General features: G+C 48.8%; 1 protein-coding gene across 2 annotated transcripts in view; it reads right to left on the bottom strand.

The window, feature by feature from the left end:
- The window catches only part of INPPL1 (inositol polyphosphate phosphatase like 1), a 915229-nt gene that overhangs the window by 471136 nt on the left and 417422 nt on the right, over window positions 1–26671 (bottom strand). For both annotated transcript variants that reach the window (XM_086933779.1, XM_086933780.1), the window contains one exon: window positions 4584–4692. In XM_086933779.1, coding sequence (XP_086789905.1) covers window positions 4584–4692 — 109 coding nt within the window. The remainder of the gene's footprint in view (window positions 1–4583; window positions 4693–26671) is intronic.

The raw sequence follows: 26671 nt of genomic DNA, 5'->3' as shown, positions 1-26671 counted from the left end.
GGGGTGGCAGAAAGGTGATTGATCTGTCTTTCTGTACACCATGTCACAAATTGTCCCCAACGGCAGGCGTAAACTGTCTTGGTTGGAGAGACATCAGGCTGACAAGATAACAATACAGACTTCGAGAGGCAGGTCCAAAGCTGCTAACTGTCACCGCTGAATCTCCATTCAAGAAGGCAAAGGGTTGGTTCAGGTGGAGGACCCTCCCCTGATGCTGCAACAGAAGATGGCCATGCTCAACAGCTCCGGATGCCAAATTCTCCATGCCCAGTCGAGAGCCACAAGGATGATTTGGGCCCGGGCGTTCCAGATCTTCTTGCGAACTCTGGGCAGAAGTGGCATGGGTGGAAAGGCATATAGGAGGCCTGAGCTCCACTTGAGATGAAAAGCGTCTCCGAGCGAGAGCCGCTGTGGAAACTCCAGCATGCAGAACTTCTGATATTGTGTTTTCTCAGCAGTGGTGAACAGATCTAACCAAGTCTATCCCTACTGCTGAAAGAGACCTTGCATCACCTACGGCTGGTGATGCCATTTGTGATCCATTAGGCCTCTTCGGCCTGGGTTTGTCCACTCTGGCTTTAAGTGTGCCTGCCAGATGTTCAACCACCAGTGATTTGCCCTGCTATTCCAGCCATGTCCAGGATCACAGGGCCTCTTGACAAAGGGTACATGACCACACCCAGCCCTGCTTGTTCCAGTACTACATGGCAGTGAGGTTATCCATGAACACTTGCAATAGTCTTCCCTGGATGGAGGGTAGAAAGGCTTTCAATGCCAATCGGATCGCTTGGAGCTCCAACAGGTTGATGTGCAGTCTGGATTCTGCTGAATACCAGAGTCCTTTTATCTCCACCTCTTTCAGATGGCCGCTGCATCCCAAGAGTGAAGCATCTGTCAATACATTTTAAAGAGAAAAGGGAATCGAAGAAGTTAAAAAGGGACCTAGCGTACAAGTAATTTCTACAGGAACAGTGTCCCCTTTCAAAAAAGGCATATAAAGCAATAATACACAGAGATATAATGATAGCTATGTTTTTTAATTCCATACGGATTATTATAAATGTATTAAGTCAAAAAAATAAGAAAACCATAGAAGTGGGACAATATATAACAAGAAAGGAAGTCAATAGAACTTCAGAACTCAGGCATTGCACAACATGTGGCTGAAGTACAAAACAATGAATGGAGGGGAGTGGATTGCAGCCGGGGTAGATGGCTGCCTTCTGAGCGAGCTCTGTGTGGCCCGGGGCTAATCCCCGATATCAGTCTTGAAATCCTGGCACATCGGTCCCGGCTCAGCCGGCACAATGTAGCGGTGCCCCCTGGCGACTGTACGGTAGGTCACGGCAGTGACAGGGTAGTCCCGTTAACAAGCGAAACAGCATTGTAAGGGGCCAGGAGGTCTCCAGAAGATGGGGTCCATGGCCCTGTTGCCTTGGGGACTTGGAGCGCTGTGACCCGCTCCCGCCCAAAGCATTGCGACCTGGCGCAGGGACTACCAGAGAAGATCGCAAGGAACGAGAACTGTTCACCGGCTACAGGGGCAGACCCAAGACGTTTAGGCGGTGTGTCGGCCCTCCACAAAGGGCCCGGCGGACGCTGAAGATCCAGGGCAGGGTTCAGTGCAGAGGAGGGCTGTTGGCGGGAGCCCCGGTATGGGAGTGCTGAGCGGGCCCTGTCTCCCTATCTGCAACTGCGGCAGGGGCCCGTGGACCCTGGAGAGTGTCCAGGAAGAACCTTGCAGTGAGGCAATTGAGCAGCTGCATTGCAGGCGGCGACCCTGTGCTGTGGCCCGCGTGCCAGAGCAATGAGGTACTGGGTAGCGCGAGTAGACAATGCCTCGATGGGAGAGGCAGAAAGCTGGCTCGCCAGAAGGATACAGTTGGGAATGGGCTCACCCTGGGATTAGTATTTGGAGATCCAGCGGTGCTCTGCGCTGCTGGTGTGGTACTCCCTGCCGGGTGAATCTGGTGTGCTCCTGCTTACGGGGCTAACTGGAAGGAGTGACTCAGGTGAAGGGTTGGAGGGCCCCACCTCCCCCGGGCAGGGGGACGCCTATAGATCCCCGAGTGGCACATGGCGGACCGGAGCTTATGCCTGACGCAGGCCCTAACGCCTGCGTCAGTTGGGCGACAGAGGGCTTGTGGGCGAGACAGTGTCTGATGGAGAATGGCCAACCCGGCCCCGTGGAAGTTGGAGCGAGAGAAGGGGAGGTCCCTGCAATTGTGAAGGGCCGCCCCTATAAGGCCCCCGCAACAGAACAACCTGGACAAGTACACCGTGAAGAAGTCTGCGGCTGAGGCATTGGCCCAGGGGGCAGAGACTGCAGCTACGGGAGGGGTTTCACAGCAGGACGGGTATCCTTCCCTGCACACAATTATGGCTGCCATACAGGAGCTGCAGGGATCCATAGCCCCTAATGAACCTAAAATGGATGCTGTAACGGTGGATGTTAATCTACTTCGAGATGACTTCCGCAAAATCTGATATTTAAAAAGTTGAGCGATATCATAGGCGAGCCTTTGACGCCTGACCCCTTGCTAGCTCTCCTTGGCTATTCTAAACATGTACGGAAAAAAATACGACGACTGGTTGATATGGGCTTGCTGTTAGCTAAGCGTGGAGTTGCTAGGCCCTGGACCGGTGAGCCATCTCCTAGTGTAGTACAGTGGTCTAGAGATATGCTGTACTGCAACACGCAATCCGAACTACATAGCGAGTTGCTCCCCCCTCAGAGCCGCCCTACAAATTTCTGGAGCCTGTATCAGAACTACATTGCTGGCAGAGAATGAATATCTCCTGTAATTCAGATTGCTTCTGGTAGTAGGAAGCGCGCGACTAGGGATACCTGGGTGCGTTGGGTACCACATTTTAGCTTCTATACTTGGCACTTGCTAGATAAAATAGAACTACATGCTGTATAGAGAATAATGTCCTCATGATGTCCCCATTAGACAACTCAGCAGTTGGAAGAAATGCTAGCCTAGACTTTGCTGTATAATGATTCACTCAATTGGCATATTGTACCCATGAATGCATAACTCCCAAGATCTGCAACTTGATATCTGAAATGTCACTTGATCAAAACATATGTACACTGTGACTGTTTTTTTTTATTTTCTAATTTAATTTTGATTTGTTTGAATTGTTCTTTTTTTTGCAAAATCAATAAATAAAGAATACAAAAATGAATGTGACTCTGTGATAATAGTCACGTCAAGAAAGTCCTATCATTGGCACCAGCATGCATTAAATTGGCTTTGCTGAAGTCATTTTCATTGTCCATGTGGCTTCTTTAACCACATGGCTGCTAGGCGTTTTCCCGTCCTGCGCTGGGAATTGATGTTTTACTTTATTTCATGACGAGCTGGCCTTGTCATCAGCGCACGGCAGGTAAGCGCCATGACGAGCCCAGCTCGTCATTAGCTTCGAAGGGGTTAACAATGTCATTTGGTACCAACCACTACAACAAAATATTGACCGGATAGATTATTAATGATTGCTAATGTATGAGCCTAGACAAACAGTTCTAAGTTCATGTGATTTATTTCACATCATTTTTATCTCAGTTAGTGCACATGTAAAGAACATTCATAAATGTCATAAGATAGATAACACTTCATTCAATAAACCATACTTATGACACCATCAAAAAAATATATATGAACATTACAACGTAATCACATATATGATACACATAACAAAAAACATAAACGCCACAGAAGTTGTGAGTATCCTATACATCTCCTTAAAACAGCCAGTTCATACTAAACAGATAAATCACAGGCGATTGATTAATAATTCCAAAGGTCCTGCCTGTATGTAGGGCAAAAGGGGTATAAAATTCGTATGAGGGTTGTCTGATCACTGGGAACAAAATTTATTTAGACCAATTCTCATCTAACACCCAAGAATCATTTGCCTTTGCCCTACTGTCAACGCGTTTTGAACCCAGACCCAAGCCTCCTCTGTTTTCCCCATTTGGTACCACCCGGCACTTGTGATCAGCTACAGCAGTAGGGGTTCATGTACTCCATCGGCAGAGGTACTCATTCATCCACTAGAATGCGCTATTATATTATTTACTAATGGGAAAATGTACTCATGAATATAAAATGATGGTTTATTGTACAGAAACAAATCTACTCCTTAGGAAACATCTGAAAATGAACATCTGCATCAATCCAATACACAAGACCTGGGGCTGATGTGTGAACTGACAGAGTAACACTGGATGGTTGGACTCCACAAGCTTGCAACCCGCACAAGATACTGTCAACCAGACTTTGGGCTACCAACATCACCATACTCACTACTAACTACACCTAGTCAGTCCTCCTTAAATCCAGGAACTAGGGTGACGCACCTTTTCTTCCAGCTACGCTAAGCATTGTTTAATGGCTGATACAGACCTGTGAGGTACCTCTGTATGATATGCCTGATTTGGTGTGGCAAGTGTCTATGTAATGGGCATAAGATTGTCATTAAAGGGCACACCTTAAATGCATAAACGATCTAACATAAAAAAAGAACTCCTTCTGCTTTCCCATCTCAGGGCTATTCTGTGTTTTAAGACAGTTCACCTTTCCAGCGTCACATCTTGTCCACTGGTTCCCATATTGGAGTTCATGGAGGTGGAGAAACTGGAAGAGGCTGAGCGTGGCGGCAGTGGGGGCTTGTCATCATCTCCATCTGAAAGAAATATGGTGAACACACATTAGACTATTAGACGTCAGAGGATTTTACAATAACTCATCATGAAAGAATCAAAGAAAGCCAGGAGGTAGCATTGCATTCAACATTCAGAACTGACAAGCTGGTTGTTCATTCACTATTAGTGATTCTTCCAGAAGTGCCTGAGTTGACGGCATATCTTAAAAAACACACAACAGACACATATGAACTCAAACATACCTACAATTGTGTACCCAGATAGATCTTAATTACAGCATTGGCTGTCTACAACGTTCTACAATCAGATGCGCGCGACCTAACTGATGAGCTAGCCGTATTCCAACTCACACAAAAAGTAGCTGGCCCTACCCACACCAAAGGCCACCTTCTGGACCCCATTTTCTCCAATTTGGTGAATCTTTTAGTTAGAGACCCTGTTAGGCTGCCGTGGTCCGACTATTTTTAAATTCCTTTTACGTGGATTCCGCAAGCTACTGCCACAGAAACCATGGGAAGTAGGAACTACTCACGTACATGGTCTAAGTTACCTATTGAGCGCAGAATAAAGGGGGACCCCCTCTGGAAGAGCAATAAAAGGTCAGGCAGAAGAGGGGAAATACAAAACCATCAAAGCAAAAAGTCTCCCTCTGACCTACAGTTATTTTACATTAGTATTATTTCCCTTTTCATATGTGAGCCACCCAAGAACTATTCAAAACACAAACCAATTCACAAAAATATATTTTTTTACATTTCTTTTATCAAAAATATTTTTATCATCTTATTCTCTTTTTTTATGGTTTAAATCTTTTATTGAGTTTTCAAAACAGGAAAAAACATGCAGACCACCTTTCCCCATCAGATGAAACAATGCCGAACTCTTCATGTTTAACACAAACGAAAGCGTGCGGTAGTGAGAATAACGACAATGCAAGACTTGTAGAGCCCCTGTGAAGGGGAAGCGTTGTCCAACACCCCCCACCCCCTGTCCACAAAGCAAAAGGAAAGGGGATTCACCAAGCCAATGAGGGAAAGGCTGTATGCCGATCATCAGCTCTGCATCTTGCGCTTGCGCGTCGGAGCCTTCTGTTCCTCGATTGGGGTATCTGCTAGGCGCAGCAGACGTAAGTAGCGAGGGCAGCTTAGTTCCCTGAACTCCCCTGTGAGCAAAGTTAAAAAGGGCCGCCAAAGTTCTGCAAACTCCTCTCCCCTCCCCGCCTTCGCCAAGGACAACTTCTCCATACCCAGTACCATCCATAGCCTATGGAGCCAACCTGTGTGCGGGGGAGGTTGCGTGGTCCTCCAATGTGCCAGGATGTTCTGCATGGCTGCCCCTAGAGCAATCGCTATGAGCCTCCCCCTCCTAGATTTCAAAGGGTACATCAAAGCATTAGGGAGTCCTAGCAGAATGTAAGCGGGGAATCTAGGAAGTTGGGTATCAAGATGTGAGTCTATGTCGTCCAAAATCGTACCCCAATAGGATTGCAAAAGGTCACAGCTCCAAAGTAAGTGCTCCAGTGTGTCCCCACACCATCTCCAGCAGCGGTCACTGATGCGGGGGTCCCAGTGATGTAGGCGTTCAGGTGTATGGTACCAGTAGGTGGCCACTTTGATCAAAGTTTCACTGAGGCCTGTGTGGTAAGCAAAGTGTCTGGCCCTATGGTATATGCCGCCCCATTTTTTGTGTGCGAGTGATCTCCCCAAGTCCCGCTCCCACCTGGTCCTACCCGCATTGTATGTATAGGTGGTTGAGAGGAGGAGATGTTGGTATCGGTCAGAGATCAGTTTCTTATCAGAGGAGCGGGTTACCAGCCACTTTTCATACGGGGTGAGGAAACGCTGTGCGCCTGGTCTGACCTCCGGCAGTAGTGCCCAGTGGCGGACATGCAAATAGGGTAGGCGATTGGACTCTGGTATACCATTGTCCTCCCTCACCTGTTGAAAGGAGAGGATACCATTTCGGTTGAACAAATGCCCCAGGGCTCTGCAGGGAGAACGTCTCCAGGCTGCAAATGCCCTGGAGTCCAAGCCCGGGGAAAAGTCGGGATTAGCGAAAAGCGGGGTCATCGGGGAGGGAAACAACGTGAGCTCGTGTCGAACAGCCACTTGGTCCCACACATCCAAGACGGTGCTCGTAATCTGAGATGCGTAGAGGTTGGGGGGACGGTGGCACCTGTGGAGAAAGGGAACCCCCTGGAGAGGCATGCCCGCAACGGCTTTATCTTGAAAAAGCCAGTTCTTGCCTGATTCCAGCTGGTGCCGTTCCACTAGGGTGCGAAGTTGTGTCGCTTGATAGTATAAGAGGAGGTCGGGGACCCCAACTCCACCGTGAGCGGGCGGGAGTACCGTGATTGCATGTTTGAAGCGTGGACAGCGACCATTCCAGATAAAGCGTGCCAAGTCGGACTGTGTTCGCTGAAGCCAACCTGCTGGTGGGCGCAGAGGAAGAGTCTGGAACACAAAGGAGTTGGGGTAGCAGGGTCATCTTGGTGGCTGCTATCCTCCCCAGCCAGGAGAGAGAGTGGTGCTTCCATCTCCGGAGTTCGTCGCTGAGACGCGAGCAGAGCCTGGCATAGTTCACTTCGGCAGTGGCCGGGATGGTTGGACCCAGCAGAACTCCTAAATAGGGAATTGTGGTACTTAACCATTGCATATCAAATTCGCCTTGTACCTCGATGAGTGTCTCCGGCGATAGGGAGATATTGAGGGCCTCCGATTTCTCAACGTTAATTTTGAACCCGGAAGCCAACGCAATGGTATGGAATTCGATAAAAAGCGCTCGCAGCGATTGCATCGGCTCAGTGAGGGAGAGTAATATATCATCCGCATAGAGGCTGATCTTGTGCAACTCGCCGCCAAAGGGGATGCCCTTGATAAGGGTATGTCGCCTGACCCGTTGCGGTAATGGCTCCATGTATAGGGGGAAAAGTCGGGATTAGCGAAAAGCGGGGTCATCGGGGAGGGAAACAACGTGAGCTCGTGTCGAACAGCCACTTGGTCCCACACATCCAAGACGGTGCTCGTAATCTGAGATGCGTAGAGGTTGGGGGGACGGTGGCACCTGTGGAGAAAGGGAACCCCCTGGAGAGGCATGCCCGCAACGGCTTTATCTTGAAAAAGCCAGTTCTTGCCTGATTCCAGCTGGTGCCGTTCCACTAGGGTGCGAAGTTGTGTCGCTTGATAGTATAAGAGGAGGTCGGGGACCCCAACTCCACCGTGAGCAGGCGGGAGTACCGTGATTGCATGTTTGAAGCGTGGACAGCGACCATTCCAGATAAAGCGTGCCAAGTCGGACTGTGTTCGCTGAAGCCAACCTGCTGGTGGGCGCAGAGGAAGAGTCTGGAACACAAAGGAGTTGGGGTAGCAGGGTCATCTTGGTGGCTGCTATCCTCCCCAGCCAGGAGAGAGAGTGGTGCTTCCATCTCCGGAGTTCGTCGCTGAGACGCGAGCAGAGTCTGGCATAGTTCACTTCGGCAGTGGCCGGGATGGTTGGGCCCAGCAGAACTCCTAAATAGGGAATTGTGGTACTTAACCATTGCATATCAAATTCGCCTTGTACCTCGATGAGTGTGTCCGGCGATAGGGAGATATTGAGGGCCTCCGATTTCTCAACGTTAATTTTGAACCCGGAAGCCAACGCAATGGTATGGAGTTCGATAAAAAGCGCTCGCAGCGATTGCATCGGCTCAGTGAGGGAGAGTAATATATCATCCGCATAGAGGCTGATCTTGTGCAACTCGCCGCCAAAGGGGATGCCCTTGATAAGGGTATGTCGCCTGACCCGTTGCGGTAATGGCTCCATGTATAGGGCAAAAAGGATAGGGGAGAGTGGGCAACCCTGCCTGGTCCCCCTGCCAACCGGAAAGCACGGGGAAGTGTGCCCGTTTGCACGGACCGTGGCGTTGGGCTGGCCATAGCAATTCAGTATACGGTTGCGGAGAACTTCTCCCACACCGAAATGTTGTAACACCTGTTCCAGGTAGGGCCAGTGCACCCAATCAAAGGCCTTTTCGGCGTCGATGGTAAGTAGCATGCAATCTGGTCTCGTCCGCGACCCGGCCTCAATGAGGTGGAGGACCCGTCTGGTGTTATCACTGGTCTGCCGTTGGGGTATGAAACCTGCTTGGTCAGGTTCCACCAGTTGTTGCATATATGGTGCCAACCTGCTCGCGAGGATGCCCGTGTATAGTTGGAGGTCCAGGTTTAAGAGGGATATCGGCCTATAAGAACTACAACGTGTGGGATCCCGGTCGGGTTTCGGTATGACCGTTATCGCTGCTTCCAAAAGGTCCGCAGGAATCGCTCCGGGCTGGTCAAAGGTGTTAAAAAGGTCTCGTAACAGGAGGGCCACCTGATGACAAAACGTTTTATAAAAGGCCGACGAATAGCCATCCGGGCCTGGGGATTTCCCTAGCTTGAGGCGAGATATCGCCGAAATCACCTCCTCCAAGCCGATGGGCCGATTGAGGAACTCCGCCTGTGCCACGTTCAGGGACGGGAGGTGCGAGCCTCCTAAGTATGCGAGCCCGGCCAGCAAGTCGAGCGGGTCACCTGCATATAGAGTTTCGTAAAATTCCCCAAAGGCTGCGGCTATGTCAGCGCCGTCGACCACGAGGTCTCCCCGTCGGGTCTGTATGGACCTTATGTCCTGCCTTTAGCGTGGTTCTCTCAACTTGCTCGCCAATAGTTTCCCACAGTGGTCACCCCCACTATAATACGCATGCCGGAGGCAGAGGGCTGCATATTCCGCAGTGTCCTGATCTAGGGCGGCCAAAATCTTTTTCTCCGTGCAGAGTTGGCACCATGCCCGAGCTGCCCCCGTGCGTTGGTGCATCTGTTCCAGCTCCGCTACGCGTTGGGCTATTTCAACTCTCTTCTGAGGGCGTTCTCTGTTGTTGGCTGTGGCGATGGAGATGAATTCTCCGTGCAGGACAGCTTTGAGCGCGGCCCACTGTGTAGCCTTAGGGGTATCGGCATTGTAGGTTAAAAACTGGGTGATGGCGGCTTTAATCCGCTCTACTATGGTAGGGGCCTGGAGCAAGGCATCCCGAAGGCGCCAATGCCGAGGTGGGGCAGGCGCGGCTGGAAAGAGGAGGGTGGCTATTACTGGGAAGTGATCCGACAGGGAGGCCGGGAGGATGTCAACATCCTTCACTCGGAGCACCAGTTATGAGGAGCACAGGAGGTAATCAAGCCTAGCGTAGGATTTGTGAGCCGCTGAGTAATAGGTGTATGCCGTGGAGTGTGGGTGGAAGTGCCTCCACAGGTCGACGAGACCTAAGTCTGAAAGGTGTGCATGTCCTGTCCTGGAGAGGGATCCTACCTGCCCCGAGCGTTGGCAGGAGCGATCCGCCGTGTTATGGAATACCAAGTTGAGGTCGCCCCCTAATAGTAAATGTGGGTGGGTGTTAGCTGTGGCTGCCACCAAGGCCGTGTGTAAGAATTTTTCCTGACCCTCGTTAGGTGCGTATATGGAGCCCACTAAAATTGTCTGTCCGGCTATCAGAAAGCGATGTAGAAGCAACCTGCCCTTGATCTCTACCTCCCTCTGCAAAACTTGACCGATAAAGGATTTGGACACCAAAATCGCTACTCCCGCCACCTTCTTAGGTGAGGACAAGAAAAACTGCATGTGGAAGGCTCTGGACTTAAGTCGATGGTGATCCTTCGGCAGCAAATGCGTCTCCTGTAGGAGGCAGATATCTGATGTGGAGTGCTCCAAGAGGGAGAGTATTGCCCGACGCTTGATAGGGTTGTTAAGTCCCCTCACATTAAGAGAGAGGATTTTCAGTTGGAGGGACATCATGTGTAATCAGCAGGACCTGCATGGTTCTGAACAAGGCGCGGGAAAGAAAAAGGGAACTCAAACATAGGTGGACAAGGAGGACCCCTCCCCCCCCCAAAAAAAAACCCTGTCAACTGCCCTGCCCCCCCAACCCCCTCCTGAACCCTGCCCCCCTCCCCTAGCCCCACCCCTAGACCTCAAAGCCCCGTCCCCGCCACCCACCACCCGGTCCCCAACCCCCCAACTGTGTGAGTTCAGAGTCCCAGTCCTGTCAGATCAACACAGGGCTGTAGTAGTGTTACCTGTTGGAGCAGTGTCCAGTGGCGGCCTCCGTGGCCCCCCGCCCGTCCCCCCGCTGTGAATACAAACGTGCGAAGAGGTCCCCCCCTTGGGACAGAATCAATCAGAGGTCGCTGTTTGTTTGGCCACCTCTAGGATGGCCGTAGCTCTCTCCTGCGAGATGATGTGGGCTTCAGGCTTCAAGCGCGACTTCGAGGAACTTCTGCGGCCGACCGTGTGCCAGCCGTCTCTGGGTTGTCCCCGTGCAGGCCTTGATGGTGAAGACCCTCCGCTACCTCTACGCCCAGCAACGTGCATGTGTCCTTGAGCGAGCGCAGCTGCTGCAGGGCTACGTTCCATTTGAAAATAAGTCGTAACGGGTGGCCCCATGAATACGGAATCTCGTGTTTACGAAGGAAGTCCGTGGCTATCTTGAATGCCTTCCGTTTCTGTAAAGTGATCGCTGAAAGGTCTTGGTACAGAGCAATGGGATGGCCGTGGAAATGAAGCGGTTGTTTCCGCCGGGCTTCGCGGAGGATTGTTTCTTTGAGTGGGAAGTCAGGGAGAAAGGCCAGAATGTCCGGAGGCGGGTCAGATGAACGCCGGGGGGGGGCCCCACCCTGTCTGCTCTGTCTATCCTGATGCCAAAGCCCGGGGATTCTCCCAGTATGTCCCTGAAAAGGTCTTGTAGGTAGCCTGTGATGTCCGCCCCCTCTGTCTGAAGAGGGACCACCCGGACCCGAATGTTGTTTCGACAGGACCGGTTTTCTAAGTCCTCCGCGTGGGCCTGTAGGTCCAGGTGTTGGTCTTTGAGCCGTAGGACTTCCTGTTATAACTGCTCGACCTCCTCACTCCGGGCCCGATCGGCGTCTTCAATAGCGACCACGCGCTCCCCAAGGCCTTCTACGTCCCGCCTGAGCTCCCTGACCTCACCGGCTACGTCCTGTTTCAGAGATTTGAAATCGTCCCTGAGGGAGTTAAATAACAACTCCAAAAAGGATTTGGTGATGGGCACATTGTCTTCAGAGGGAGCCGGTTGTGATTTTGGGACCTCGGGGGAGAGCAGCCCTTTGTCAGGCCTGGTCTGGTTCTTCGCGAGCATCTCCGGGAGCGTGCGGTCCCCTTTCTTTCTGAGACCCGCCATGATGTCCACTGCGCCGCCTCCGGTTCTGCGTGTGGGCCGCTCGGGCCCCCGGGGCTCCGGTGTGTGCCGGCGTCGGCTCTGGTGCGGTCCTCCCTGGTTGTGGGGCGCTCCGCGGTGCTGCTCGGGTGTCCAGCGCCTGTATAGTTGATCACAGCGGCCACCGAGGGACGGTTCTGTCGTGTGGTGTCCGTCGTCTCGGGGCGCCTCCTATCTCCACCTCACCCCTAGATCAATCTCTTAGCTGGGGAAGGGCAGCACCCCGGCCCGGCCACGACAGGTCCAGAGGATGGATGTCTCGCGGTGAGTCCGCTTCTCCGCCGGGAGCTCTGACAGGAGCACGGCCCCCGGATCCCTGCTGTGGTGGTGTCTGTGTGCTGCTGGACGCCCACCAGGGACCACCGTCCCGCGGGCAGACTCCTCAAAATGGCGTCCAAGGGCCTGTCTTCCGCCCCGTCACGGCGGCTGTTTGATGGCCACTCTACTAAGGTCTCTCAGCCCGCAGCCCCCAGGGCGCCGCGTTGCAACTCCAGTGGTTGGGCGCGTGGGCTCCGGCGCTCTGGCCCCTGTGTCGCTCCCCGTCCTGTGCACTGCTGCTCTGCGTGAGCAAGGCCTTGCTAGGCCCAACGTCAAGGGCTCGATTGTGCCCCCGAGCCCTCAGCTTCCACCGGCCCCATGCGACTCTCCTCACCTTTACGGAGGCCCTCAGGGCTGTGGATCGTCTGGCTCTCCTTCCGCGCCTCCCGGGTACGGTCTCTGCGTCACAACGTCCTCAGAGACACCAGATGGCATGCCAGCCAGCTCCCTTGCAGGCCCGGAGCCGGGGCCTCAATTTCTGCTCCTCCCGGCTGGCTCCGCCCCTCTCCGCTGCTGGTGCCCCACCGCCGGCAGCGGACGTCGCCAACCGCCCGTTCTTGTTACCGCTTCCAGGCCAGCGGGTAGGGATCGCGGGCGGTTCTGGTCTTTGGTGGATCCCGGTCCGCTACTAGTGAGAGGCACGGCCGCAATCACTTGGCGGGCTCGGCCGCCATTTCCCCTCTCCGCGGTGCAGGCGCCGCACTCTCAGCCAGGGGAGGTCCTGCAGCTAAGTGCCCGGTCACACCGGAACGGCCGTGAGACGCCCCACGAGAGCAGCCGGGGCTTGAGGTGCGTGGGGGTGTATTCAGCTACAAAAGGGGCGCTAAAGGGAACTAAGACGGGGAGCCACTCGGGTAGACGTCTGTTCAGTCCGCCATCTTGGCCACGCCCCCCTTATTCTCTTTTTTTAAACATATATAAATTATTTTTCTCTTTTTTGCAATTACAGAAAAACAATACATAAATTGTTCAAAATCAAGATGTATATAGACAAAAGATCAAAAGGCATAATATACACAACACATATTGACCCCGAGAGAGGAAACACTCAACAAACTCACACACACACTTTCATACCATGGTACCACTTTCCCCAACACACCTTCAATCAATCTGGGAGGATCTGCTACAGAGTGATATAGTAGTTTCCATAGACTATATCCAACAACTGCACAAGGCAGGATCTTGATTTTTCTTGTTTTTTCTTTTTCTGGAATCTTCTTTAACCCCTTGTGTGCTCGTGACGGAACCGTTCCGTCACGAACCTCGGGTGGGCTGTGCTGGTGACGGAACGGTTCAGTCACGGACCGCTTCCGCGCCTGCGCTGAGCGTTCTATTGGGCGGGCGGGGCCGTGACGGAACCGTTCCGTCACAAGCACAGCCCACCCGAGGCTCGTGACGGAGCGGTTCCGTCACGAGCACAGGAGCGCCGCTCGCCCTCCCCCTTAGCACTGCGGCGGAATAGCCGCCGCAGCTAAGGGGTTATGGGTCAAAGCAAAGGTAAACATTTTTCTTTTGATGGTCCATAGATATGTAAATAATAGAAGATTTATTCTTGTAATTTGTGTGGGCATCTTTTATAGTGTATATATATATTTCCTTAGGTGGTTATTTTCCCCGGGCTGAGTAGACACTTCTCTGTTTTCTGGCTGGTCCTGAAGAAGGAGGTATGTCATCCCTGTTTAGCCACCAAAACACGCCGACTAGAGCCTTATCAAGATCCTGCCTTGTGCAGTTGTTGGATATAGTCTATGGAAACTACTATATCACTCTGTAGCAGATCCTCCCAGATTGATTGAATGTGTGTTGGGGAAAGTGGTTCCATGGTATGAAAGTGTGTGTGTGTTTGTTGAGTGTGAATTTATATATGTTTAAAAAAAGAGAATAAGATGATAAAAATATTTTTGATAAAAGAAATTTAAAAAAATATATTTTTGTGAATTGGTTTTTTTTTTTAATAGTTCTTGGGTGGCTCACATATGAAAAGGGAAATAATACTAATGTAAAATACCTGTAGGTCAAAGGGAGACTTTTTGCTTTGATGGCTAAGTTACCTATTGAACCATGGGTAATGACCCTGGAAAACACCAGACCTACCTCCGACCCCGATCCTGTCACTGCGTACAATAAATGTAACAACTGGGTGGAATCATCACTGAACTCAGTCCTCCCTATCAAAAAAAACATTTAACAAGGCAGAAACCAAGCGTAATCCGTGGTTCTCCCCGAAACTCTGAACTTCAGAAAACTTGCAAGAGAGCTGAAAGGCAATGGAGGAAGGATTTCTATGCCAGTCATAAACAAAATTATGGAGAGGCCATAAAAACTTATAAAACTGAAATTCAATTGGCCCAAACTCTATACTACAAAGAGAGAATTCTAGCAGCTGTACATTTACCTCGCCAAATCTTTCGCATTGCTAAGGGCTTGCTGACCATCCCCTCTCCCCCTACTGTATCAGAAGATACTTCCGCGCGATGTAACGCCATAGCAGATTTCTTCTCCAGTAAAATCCAAACCATTTATTCCTCCTTCACTCAAATATCATATCAACTACAGATTGGAGAGCAAGAGTACTTGGACAAAGGAAGAGTAGGCCTAATTGAGGAAATCCTTCCACTTAACCCGTCCATGTTGCTAGACATCATGAGTAATTTAAAATCTGGCTCCCCTACTGACCCTGCCCCTCCTAACATCTTAAATTTGGCTTCTAAAACTCTTTCTCCAGTAATCCTTGACCTGATCAGTGTCTCTTTTTCCTCAGGGACGGTCCTCCCATTGTGGAAATGGGCTATGGTTAAAGTCTTACAAAAAAACAACAACTCTGGACTCGGACGTTTGGAGCAATTACCGCCCCATCTCCTTGCTGCTCGCTATCAGCAAGATCGCTGAGAAATATGTTAACTCTGTACTGTCCATCTTCTTGGAGAGTAATAACCATCTCCATCCCTCCCTGATGAGTTTTAGACCTCAACAGGGCACCGAGATGGCTCTTCTGGTTGTAGTGGATGAGTCTAGAAAAATTCTAGACGCTGGAAGCTGCGCAGCCAGCATTCTTTTAGATTTAAGCGCAGCCTTCGATACGGTCAACCACCGGCTGTTGATAAAAAGGCTAAGTGAGGTGGGAATTGCAGGGACCATGCTCAATTGGCTACAGTCGTTTCTAGAAGCCCGATCCTTCGAAGTTTTTGAAGATGGCATTTCTTCAAAGCCCATACCAATTAACTGTGGGGTCCCCCAGCAGTCTTCCCTGAGCCCCACACTTTTTAATGTTTATTTGAGGCCTCTGACAGAGGTACTGCTACCTTACGGGATCCAGATCGTCACGTATGCTGACGACACCCAGTTGGTTGTTTCTTTCAACCAACGGGACCCCTCCAGCTCTGGTCTTGCCCTTTGTCGGGACAAAGTATCAAGGTGGATGGAAGATTCATTTTTGAAACTTAATGGATCAAAAACTGAACTAATGCTTCTAGGGAATAAATAAAAGACAAATCTTGGGCTACTCTGGCCTAGCTCTTTTGGTCCTGCCCCCTCTCCTAAGGACCAAATCAAAAGTCTGGGTGTTTGGCTCGGCCGGAACCTTGATTTTAAAGAGCTAGGGCAAAAAGTAGCTGCAAGCTGCTTCGGGATCCTACGAATGGTCCGTAAAGTGCTTCCACTACTCCCTTTTCCAGCAAGAAGAGTTATAGTTCAGGCTCTCATCTTGTCACGGCTTATGCTAATGCGCTTTATCTTGGAGCCCCTCACTCCTCGATACAAAAGTTACAAGTTGTTCATAACTGTGCCGCGCGTATGCTCAAGATCATCCCAAAGCGTTCTTCAGCTAAACCAGCTTTGGCATCTTTACACTGGCTCCCCATCCGTGAGCGCATCCAGTTTAAGGCATTATGCATAGCCCATAGGGCACTTGCAGGCAAGGGATCCTTGTCTGTTTAGTCCCTTATCCATCTGTACCGTCCAAATAGATCCCTAAGGTCGGAAACTAAATATTCACTGTCAACACCAAGAATAAAGAGAGCACGAAGTGGCGGCCGCCTCTTTTCTCATAATGTGGCTAAATTCTGGAACAGTCTGCCTTTGCAGATTCGTGCACAACCTAACTACCTCACCTTCCGGAGACAGATTAAAACATTCCTCTTCCCTAAATGAATGGGTCACAGCTGTGTGTAATCAGGCAATAGCGCTGGGATGCCTATGGGTAACCAGGTGCTTTAGAAATCCTGTTCTCATTTCATTCATTTCTACTGTACTATTACAACTAAAATAGTTCCAGATAAGACTTGGTAAGCTTCTTCCAGACGATTCTGGTTTTGATTTTAAAATTCAATATGACGCTCCATTGTATTGATGAGGAGCGATGCAATGGCATAATCAAGCAACTTCTTGTAAATCCTCTTATCTATTTGCTATACTCCCCCAGTAACAGGTAAAAATCCGTATGGTGATACCAGGCCTTAAATGGTGAAGTGACCCAGAAATAATAGCATTTGTATGCCATTACTCAGCTACTCAGATGCTTGTCTATCACTTATCTACACTTCCCACTCGGTGCACCTTCAAGTATTACAATACGCAGATATGGATCAACCCCCTTACTCTGTCAAAAACAGGAGTCTTCCATTAGCCCCCAAAAAGATAACATGGAAACAAACGCGCCCTTACAGGCAATGTTCCCTCTAAATTTGTTCTTCCGTGTGCTGCAATGAATGATCTCTGTGCACCAGAACCAAAGCTGCAAGCACCAAAAACACTAATCAAATCACTTTGCAAGCGAGGCAATGTTTCAGCTATCAAAAGCTAAAATGAAAACGTTTGATTAACATTGCCATCTCAGTGTCCATAAAAAGACAAACATCTTAACATTCACTTGACAGCTGCACTGTCACATCGAGTGGTCTCTACACTCGAAGAGTGGAATATGTAGGATCAAACAATGTATAAACCTTGGAAGAAAGGTTCTACCCACACAGCGAGGGGGTGGGATTAAACAGCCAACAAACACCAAATGAAGGCAGCCTTTGGTAGATTAAGTGATGAGAGGAGGACACAAATAAAATCTCACACAGCCACCAAACCCGCAGTCCCAAAGAAGGGGTGTCACGTAGTGAGGTATGGAAAACATCAGAGACACTGGCGGAAAGCAGCTGTTAGCCCCGTTGCTGAAACCAGGAAGGAGAAGGAGGGAACATGCGAGGACGTCAGTAATATGAGCCAAGACAAGAGAACGATCAGGGAGGAATGCAACTGGCACAATACGTGCCACTGCTATGTTCCGAGACGCCTAGACCATGGGAGTAAACGTTTTGAGGAAAAACGGGACATGCACCCGTCTTTGGCCATTTGTGTGCTTTCATTATTGAAAGCCACACACAAAGGCCAATGGGATGTGTGGGATGAGGCACACCTACACGGACAAGACCTTGGAAGTCTCAAGTGATTCCAGAAGCCCTCACCAAGAGCAGCGCATGCGCTAGGCGAGACCTAAAAACTGACTTGCCTCTTGATTTGTTGTCAGAGCGAGAGGTCTGAATGTGTCTAAGTTCATTTTTTTTTATTATCACTTTTAATAAACATCTCAGTGCAGTCATGTAATCTGATATACTAAGTTGAAACTTTGGAGAAATACACTTTCTTTAATTTTGAAAAGGCTTTATCACATTTCTACCTTGTGTTTGTTGCATGAGTAACATTTACCTCTAACATTTCAACGCTTGGCTCTCACAGTGAAGTGAGACCATGAACTTGTCTTTGCTCTACTTCTTAATTTATTGACTCGTGCACTTCCTACTGTTAATCAAAGGCACAGTCGCCTTTCTTTTCTCTAAGAAGGCTGCCCATCCGCCCTATTCATTTTCGTCACCTTCAGGCTAATGGCACAGCTTGCTCCCATCACAATGCAGGACATTTCTGCCCCTCCTTCCAAATGTTTGTTGACGCGCCATCCAACAACAGACTTAATGCCTTTCAGAAGCGCGCCTTTGTAAAAGACGTGCATCTAGACACAAAAAGCTCCTGAATGGTTTCTGGAGCGACCTGAGCACTCCCTAATAGACGATGGGCACTTCAAGGAAGCAGGGTGAGCATGTGCGCACCCTGGAGGGAACATAGCTTACAGGTTCCCTGCACACGGCTCTACATCAGATCAGGACACTAACAGTAAGTCCTCACCATCTCCTCCCACTATACCTCAGAGGAACAGCATCAGAGGCACAATTCCAACCCCGCCTTGGCCAACCCCAACTTGGCCTCGCATTCAGCAACAAGTCAAAAGTATTAATGGGAGGTGAGAAAAAGACTAATACTTATCGTCAAGGGAAACAGGTTGGAAAACTGTGAAAGACCTACAAATTACAATAGTGCCAACAACTCTTGAAAGTACAATGAAACAGGTAACTCTATTGCATAAGAGGTCCACCAATCATTTCAGGTGTAAACAATGTAAGATTAAACCCCAGCCACAGTAAACTAAACTTTGACACTTGCATACTATTTAACTACAGGCCTCCAAGCAAAAACAAAATCTGATCCTTTCACTGATTTCATCTCCACAAGTGCAGTAAAAATGATGTTCTACAGACTGAAGACTTTAACCTATGGGCCAATGTTCCCCTACATTGCAGAGCCTATTTTACCACCCTGGGAATTCAGTAACTGGTCAAGGGTGTTATCTATATTCTGGATAAACCCAGGACTTCAAGTGGGATGAAAACACTGGGGGGTCTCTCAAAGGGGGTGGCCGATGTAATTAAGGGTGTGACTTAAAAACACTTAAACTAAAAATGTATGCTTAGCATAGTGTGCCGTTCGACTTGTATTTTGCTGTTTCTGTCATTGCATCCAGATATAGGATACAACAAGTAACATCATACCTACAACAAATCAGGACTATTGGCTTTGTCAGTGGTTGTTAGTTGCATAAGATAAATAAGCAGCAACTATGGCTTGTATATACTACTGAAAAGCTTCCAGTGAAAGCCCTGGTGACACCACGACAATGTTGCTGCTCCCGAGTTTCAAAAAGAGAAGGGAAATCCAGAGAGAAAATGACTCTTTAAAGGATTTCCCTTCTCCTATAACGCTCACCTGGAAGGACGTCATGACGTCATGACGTAACCTCCACTGGTGAGAAGTGAGCAGTGTGAGCACACGCACATCGATGTGCCTGCTGTCACTGCAGTCCACCTGTGCCAGGGCACAAAACAGAGCCCGATAGAGACCCGTTTCGAGCCCCCCTTTAAAAACTGCTAGTGCTCAACACCAGTGAGACCCGGCCCACTTAAAGCCCTGGATACACCACAAGCCTTTACTTCCAACAAAAGTAAATTATCATTGCTTTCTCTCCCTTGGACTGACCATTGTGTCATCCGCTTCATAATCTGCGTCATTAACCCCGACCGACAAACAACACCACACTCATCATTTCTCCAAACCAACTGCCACTGGAGTGTTAGCACTAACAAGAACAGATCTGCAGTTAACGTGAAACGAATGATTTTTTTTTATTGCCCAATTACTTAAAATCATTTGCAAAATATCTTACATCTGTGAAAAGAACACACAAATAAAATTCTATCCGATTGCAGTTGTACACTTGTAGGAAACACTTTTCATATTAAAAACCATTATATAAATATGTGGCAAAGTGCATCATACAACCATCTTGTAGGACAGAAAAGACCTCTGTATCGGCCCCCATGTTATGCGAGTGCCACTGGATTTAAAGTGACTATGTGCTGTATATCGTTTAAAACTATGGTGTTAACATAAAAAAAGCAAGTCTGTTTTCTGTTTGATTGCTGCTGTTCAAACTTCTTTGGTGTTTTCTGAACATTCTTTCTAGGTAAGCCTGACACTCAGCTCGGCCATATATTTCCCAAATGTGGCCAAGTCTGTCGGTACAGTGCAGGAGAACCGAACCGATAACGCTTCTTTACATGTCCGAACTCCCTTAAATAGACACACTGCCAGCAGCACACCAAATGTAGCAGGGTTTCCATTTTGAAGTTGCAGATTCTGCACCTGGTTCTAGAGGCAAGGGATTTCCATTCGGGTTTTAGTTCTTTAATTGGAAGGGGGGCAATTTGTTTGGAAGCACTGAAACACGGCTCCATTGCGCGCTATGCAATGCATGCACACCAATCACTATCTGGCGAACCAAGAATATATGTGAAGCTTCTTCTAACTTCTTGCTCGGTGCTCCACTTTCTTGCAATACAAAATGCAATAACTTCACTGTAGGATTCAATGCAAACCTAAAGGAGAGGTGCACAAGAAATCAGTGGGAGCAGGGATATGCTCTCCGAAGCATGAGGGTCGACATATTGCTGTTCAAAGTGACATACAACAGATTAGTTGCCACCTCGAGTATTGAATAAGAAATCTCAAATGGCTAACAGTTAGTAGTAGAGTATAACTCTTGAAGGATTGTCAAACGGTGTAACTGATAACGTCAAAGAACAGATGTTAAAGGACTGCAACATCGCCCAAAAGTAAGAAACACCCAAAACCAGGCCCTATCAATCTCCTTCACAATCAAATCATTTTTAAAAATTCGAAAAACAACGTTGTATGCACTGCCACACACTACACAAACCGAACATCTTACTTCCATCTAGATAAGGCGTTAGCCACAGCACTAAGCTTACGAGCACTCAATACTAACCCTGGACGTCCAGCCTGGATCTGTGATCAGTTTCAGCATCAAAAGCGCAAAACCCCAAGAGATGCAGAGTCAATGTTATCGGTAAAGAGGTCGTATGAGTCCATCTGCCTGACCTTGAACTGACTACACTGGCTTACTGTCAATGACCAAATCACCTTAAAATCCCTTGAAGAAGAGTACCCACAAAAGCCTATGTTGCCTAAACACCTTCACAAATGAGAAGTTATTTACACTGCAACTAGATACAAAGTGAATACTTTAGAGAGAGCGTAGCCAGGAACCAGTCAAAGATACGGGTTACAAAGTTTGAACAGTCAGGAAGACTGCTATGAAGATGCAGTGTCTAGTCAAATGAAGGATATTCTATAACATCCGAGGTTTTAACTGTTAAATACGTATAACTGGTTACTGCTTAGTCAGGGCTACATGAACATTCTACGATTCGGCCCTTTGGGCAGCGGGCAATTATCCTCTTACGTTTGTCATCTAGCATTTGGGTGCTAAGTGATTTCCCTGGAGACATACACAATGGATGTGTACATATTTTGGAATGCATGGTTTTTACTAAATAAGCTGAAGATCACGGTAAAGTACACTCCGCATTACTTAACTTGCAAATCTGGTGCAAAAAGCTCAGCGTAGGCTGTGTTGTGTTTGAGTTACTTTCATTACCCATGATCTATATGATGTTCTATGTCTTCTCAAAAAAGGACCGAAGATTCCAGCCTGCAGTAATTGTGTCTGACTACTACAATGACCAACACTAACTAAGTCTAAAAGGGTAATACACTATTATTGGGGGACAGTTCATTTTTAGGTTGAGTCTTCCAGACAGCACAGTCCTCTGGTTGCCAAAGACATATTGTGGGCTTTCCAAGAACATAACAGGGGCATGCAGCCCACCCATTGCTTGCCATTGGTTGACTTTACTTTCAATCTTATTTGCTTACTTCTTATTTGGATGGCTTATATGTTTTGCGCCTGTCCATCTGATGTTTGTTCCTCACATTAAATGTAGCTTCTTTACCACCTCTTTAATTGGATAGCATCTATGCTTCCTCTGCTCGCTTTTAGGAAACTACTTTTTAGGTCACACTTCAGCAGCATGTGTTGTCTGTTGCAAGACGTTTTCTTACCTTAGATGCCATTACTTACTGATCCTTGGTTGGCTTCATTCTAAGTCTAATTTGCTTGCTTCTAATTTGTTAGCTTGTGTGGGCTTCACTGTTTCTTCTGGAGTTTTACCCTCCTCTGCAGTATGAAACCCTTACTTGTGTCCTTCCAATGTTCTGTTTTCAGATGCAGCTTTTTCCATTTTGTTTAAGCACACTTGAAGAGTGCATGTGCTTTACTCCTGTCTCCCATGTGCATGTATCTCCTTTGTTGTGCTCACAGCTCATGTTCTACCCTGTACCCTTGTGTTCTCCCCCGACCCTGTGTTGCTTTTTCATTTGTGGGCATCCCCTAGCTTTGCACTGCATGCTCACACATTATTTTACTCCCCTCATGTTCCTCTCTCTCTCGCTGTCCGCCCCCCACCATGTTGCTTCTAGGGATGCTCTACAGCACAGCTAGAACCAATTAACAAAGCCAACAGGCACCAAAACAAGACTTACTGTCTTTATCAATGCTTGTTAGGTGGTCTGGCTTGACAGCATAGCTGTCACCAGACATAATGTGATGAACCGAAAACAGAGCTTTCAGGAGTGCTACAAAGAGGGGATTTGGCTTCACCTACTGGCTTGTAGCCAGGAGTACATTTTGATTTAGCAAAAGTGTGCTTTCACAGAAAACAAAAAGTGCTTCCAAGGCACACAGCTGACTTTATTTATCCAGCTGCCTGAGCTTGAACTTTCTGGGGCACACACATGACATTGTAATACTATTAAAGTCCCTTAGATAACAAGGTAATTTACGATGTTTGCTTTTCTCTGGCGGTAGCACAGATAAGAGGGCAGTCACAAGGAATATATTGCAGCCCAGCACCCTCCCCATCCATTATTAACTTTAGACTTCAGAGTGTAGTTTTGTGTTCTTTAAGAACCGTATGAGATGCCCAGGGCTACACTAATCTAGATGCATTTTAGGCCTCCATGAAAGAGTGCACCCTCGGCACCCAGAACTCAGATCTCATCTGGACAGGAAGAAGGACCGCCCTGCTGCACCGCGAAACTGGCAAAGAGAGGGTGCACCAGCGTGGACTGCACCTGTTGAACCTGGTGGCTGGCAAAGCAGAGTGACTGTGCCTGCTGTGTCCTGCTAAAGGAGAAGTAGTCTCCTGAGCCAAGCCAAAGCCAAGAGACTCCAAGGGTCAGTGATCTAGCCTCCTATTCAGAGCACAGGGACACAGCAGCTGAGAAGTCTGCTGGGGCAAGTTGGTAGCCAAAAGTAGTCAGCCTGCCCCCAACATCGCCGTACAACACCAGGGACCAGGACCCGCTGCACAGAGTTGCACCCGAGTTCACTGAGCCAGGAAGAGTCATCGGAGTGCAGCTGGGACTCCCCCGAGAACGAGTTATCGTCTCAGGTAGGATTGGCCTGTGACCCCAATTCCGGGTGACCAGTAATCCAGTGGTGATTGAACTTCTGCCACTGAGAAGACTTCAACGGAGGTCCACCCAGTGACCAGGACTGCATCACCCCTTCATGGACCAAGGAGTAGTCGTAGCAAGATACCCATTAACCGCATTGTATCCACAGCATCCTTTGAGCATGTTCAGCATCCTTTATCCCTTGCATCAGGACCACTTGCATATGAAAGCCCTGCAAAGGATAAAAATCCCTGGAAATGACTTAAGACTGCTTCACCTGGTAAGGTAACTGTTTCTGAGGACCTTGCCGGTCCCACCCTACAGGCTTTCCACTGTAGTTAGTCGCCTAAAGTGACTGAGTAACCGCATTCCAAATAGTAAACCTTTTGGTGAAAAAGCTTCTAAGTGTCAAATTTGTTGCATTTTCAAGTGCTTGTTCGTGGTTGAGTGATATAATCAGATTTACTATACCTTGTAAATTCTATATCTCCAGAACTTATCTTTTTCACTGTGGTGTCTAACAATACATAAAAATACAGGATCTGCATATTTGGCATGGGATTTCTTTGCTGTCTTGTCGACTTCTTCAATTTTTTTGATGCTGTTTAAATGCTTTACACTTGTTCCTTTCTGTGAGTCTCGCGGCTCAGTGCCACAGCTACCAAGGGTTGAGCAGAAGGTTTGACAAGCGAAACCTAAGAGTCCTAAAGTGGCTGGTAAGTGCATTACACAATGGGGTTGCACAACCACACCATGTAATGCACCCCAATTCCTCACAGGCCCACACTCCACACTGCCGTACCTTTAGGGGCTTTGTACACTTCTATGTTTGAGTTGCGAAAGGTGCTAGATTTAGAGCACAGGAGATTACGGGTGAAAGTTTTTCACAGCCGAAGTTCTGCTTTAATAATCTGTCTTTTGTAAGTGCTGTGCTTTTCAGTATTTTAATTGTGTCAATGTTTGACGTTATGAAGTGTCCTGATGTGATAAGTGTTGTGAAAGTCTGGTCTTGTATGTATCTAGAGCTGGTGATTATTCTGATACTTATTGTAAGTGTTTGAACATGAGACAGTCACTATTTAGAGAGGTGACTTTCGTCGTGATGCTGAGACTGCTCCAAGTGTCTTGATGGTGAAAGTCAACCCCATACATTACTATATTTGGAGCAGTGTTTTGACTATGTAGGAATGGAAAGTTGTGAGTTTTATGTTCTTTTATCAATCAGAGAAGATAACTTTGTCAATGAATGCAACCACTCCAGCTGTGTTTATGTAAACTAAGCCTCTCACTCAGCCTCTTATCCTTCAAAGCTTGAAATAATGTGTAATATGAAGCTGGTGAGAGTAACCTCCTCTTTGTAGCTCATTTCCCATTCTCATCTGTGGTGTACCTACTGTAAACCTACCCTTCGCATAGCTATTCCTCTTGCGCCCATTTGCTCACCACTCCACCGCCCGATGTTGCTTCTCTACAAAAGCCCTTCGTGTTGCTTCTGGCTGCCCATGCTGCTTGTTGCTTTCGCTCCTCTAACGCTTTTGTGTGCGTGTTTTTTTAGGTTTCGCCTGGCGTCCACTGCGCAGGAGTGTTCGCGCAGGCGAAATCTTATGTTAGACAGTACAGGGCTTTGTCCCGCCTCTCTCTTCCATTGGCTAGCTCCATAAATGGAGGCTAGCCGTTGGAAGAGATGGTTGTCAATCACTCTTTTCCCCGTCACGACGCGATTCCTGGGCGTTTGTCTGTTTTTTTAAGTCCCCCCCCCACACCCTCCCTCTCGCCGAGGAGTTATCCCGCCCTCCTCCCGCCGCCAGCGATCCATTTGTTCCCGCCTCCTTCCTGTTGTCCATGTTCTCTATCCTCCCCTTCCTGCTGTTGTGCCTTGTTTATCCCCTGCCCTCCCTCCCGTTGTCCGTGCCTCCTCCCTCCCGCCCGCCCACTGTCTGTGCCTCCTCCATCCCGCCCGCCCACTGTCCGTGGCCTTGTTTTTTTCCTACGTTGTTCGTGGTGTCCCCCTCCAACCAATGTGGTTGGCTCTCCCGACTGGCGAACGATCTCCTCCCTGCCCGGACCCTTGCTCCAGCTTGGTGCGAGCTGGGCGGCACGTGCCACTCCTGGGCAGTCAAAGGGAGCTAAGGGGGTGCTCGAGAGAAGAGGCGGAGCACTAGAGCGTCCAAGCAGGGGGCAGTGTAGATACCGCTCATTGAATGGGCCTCCTGCACTATCTGTGGAGTACAGGCGGGAGTGGCTGGTTCGGGAAGGGAGGCAGGGCAGCCACAGCTGTAACAGCCCCTATCGGGTCTGAACTGACGTGTTGAATGGGGCTGCGCGTATTAGGGAGGCTGGGGCCCAGTTTCTCCACGAAAAGAGGGGAGGTGTGCAGCAATAGCTGTGTACCTTCTTATCAGCCCATGTCGGATCCGACAATATGAATGGGGCTGCGTGGGTGGAAGAGCCAGGAACCGGTTAATGTCCCATGAGCCTTAGGAAAATGGGTGACTTTGTATCTGACATGTGGCTGACCGTCCCCTAACCCCCGCCCGTTCATTGTAAAATGTTTACTCGCCATTGTCCAGCTCGTGGCCTCCTTACACAGCATGTCGTGCTGGTCGCCGCTCTGAGACACCGGCCCCCGGCGTACCTTTACCGCGGCGGCTATATTAAATGAAGCGAGCTGATCGCACGTGTTAACGTAAAGTCTTGTCCAGGCTTCACGTTTTACTCCAGGTTTCTAGAAGTCGAGTGACTTTTCCATTCCATGTCTGCTACTGCTGTGTTGAGCACGTCTTGAACACCTCGTCCAGTACTATCGGGTGTGCTGCAGGGAACTAGTGCACCATATTGCAGCAGCTGAACAGGACGTGCTCTCACCAAATGCGTCTCTCTCTCTCTCTCTCGCTTGCCTGCCCAAGGAGTACTTCGCAAGCCCTTTTCCATAATTTGATTTTATGCAGGAGAACGAGCAAACGAGCAGGGGAAAATTGTAAAGCCACAGTCCCGCAAGGTCACTGGGCTTACACGGAGGCTTTGATTTGGATCTGTGTGGCGTGTGGATTTGCGATAAGACATCTGTTTACGCTACGCGGGGCGATGTCGAACTTCCATTTCTGTGTCCTTGTGCCCCTCTGGGTTTGATGACACGCACACACACTTCTCTGAATAGAAGACATCTGTCACCTGCGTCACTCGCATACGCCAAGTGTCAGCAGGCCTTTAACTCCACAAGAATGCTGACCAGATAAATG

This window comes from Lissotriton vulgaris, chromosome 8, assembly GCF_964263255.1.
Source record: "Lissotriton vulgaris chromosome 8, aLisVul1.2, whole genome shotgun sequence".
Taxonomy (NCBI): Eukaryota; Metazoa; Chordata; class Amphibia; order Caudata; family Salamandridae; genus Lissotriton; species Lissotriton vulgaris.
Note: the sequence above shows the minus strand (reverse complement) of the source record. Positions and strands in the feature narration are given on the sequence as shown.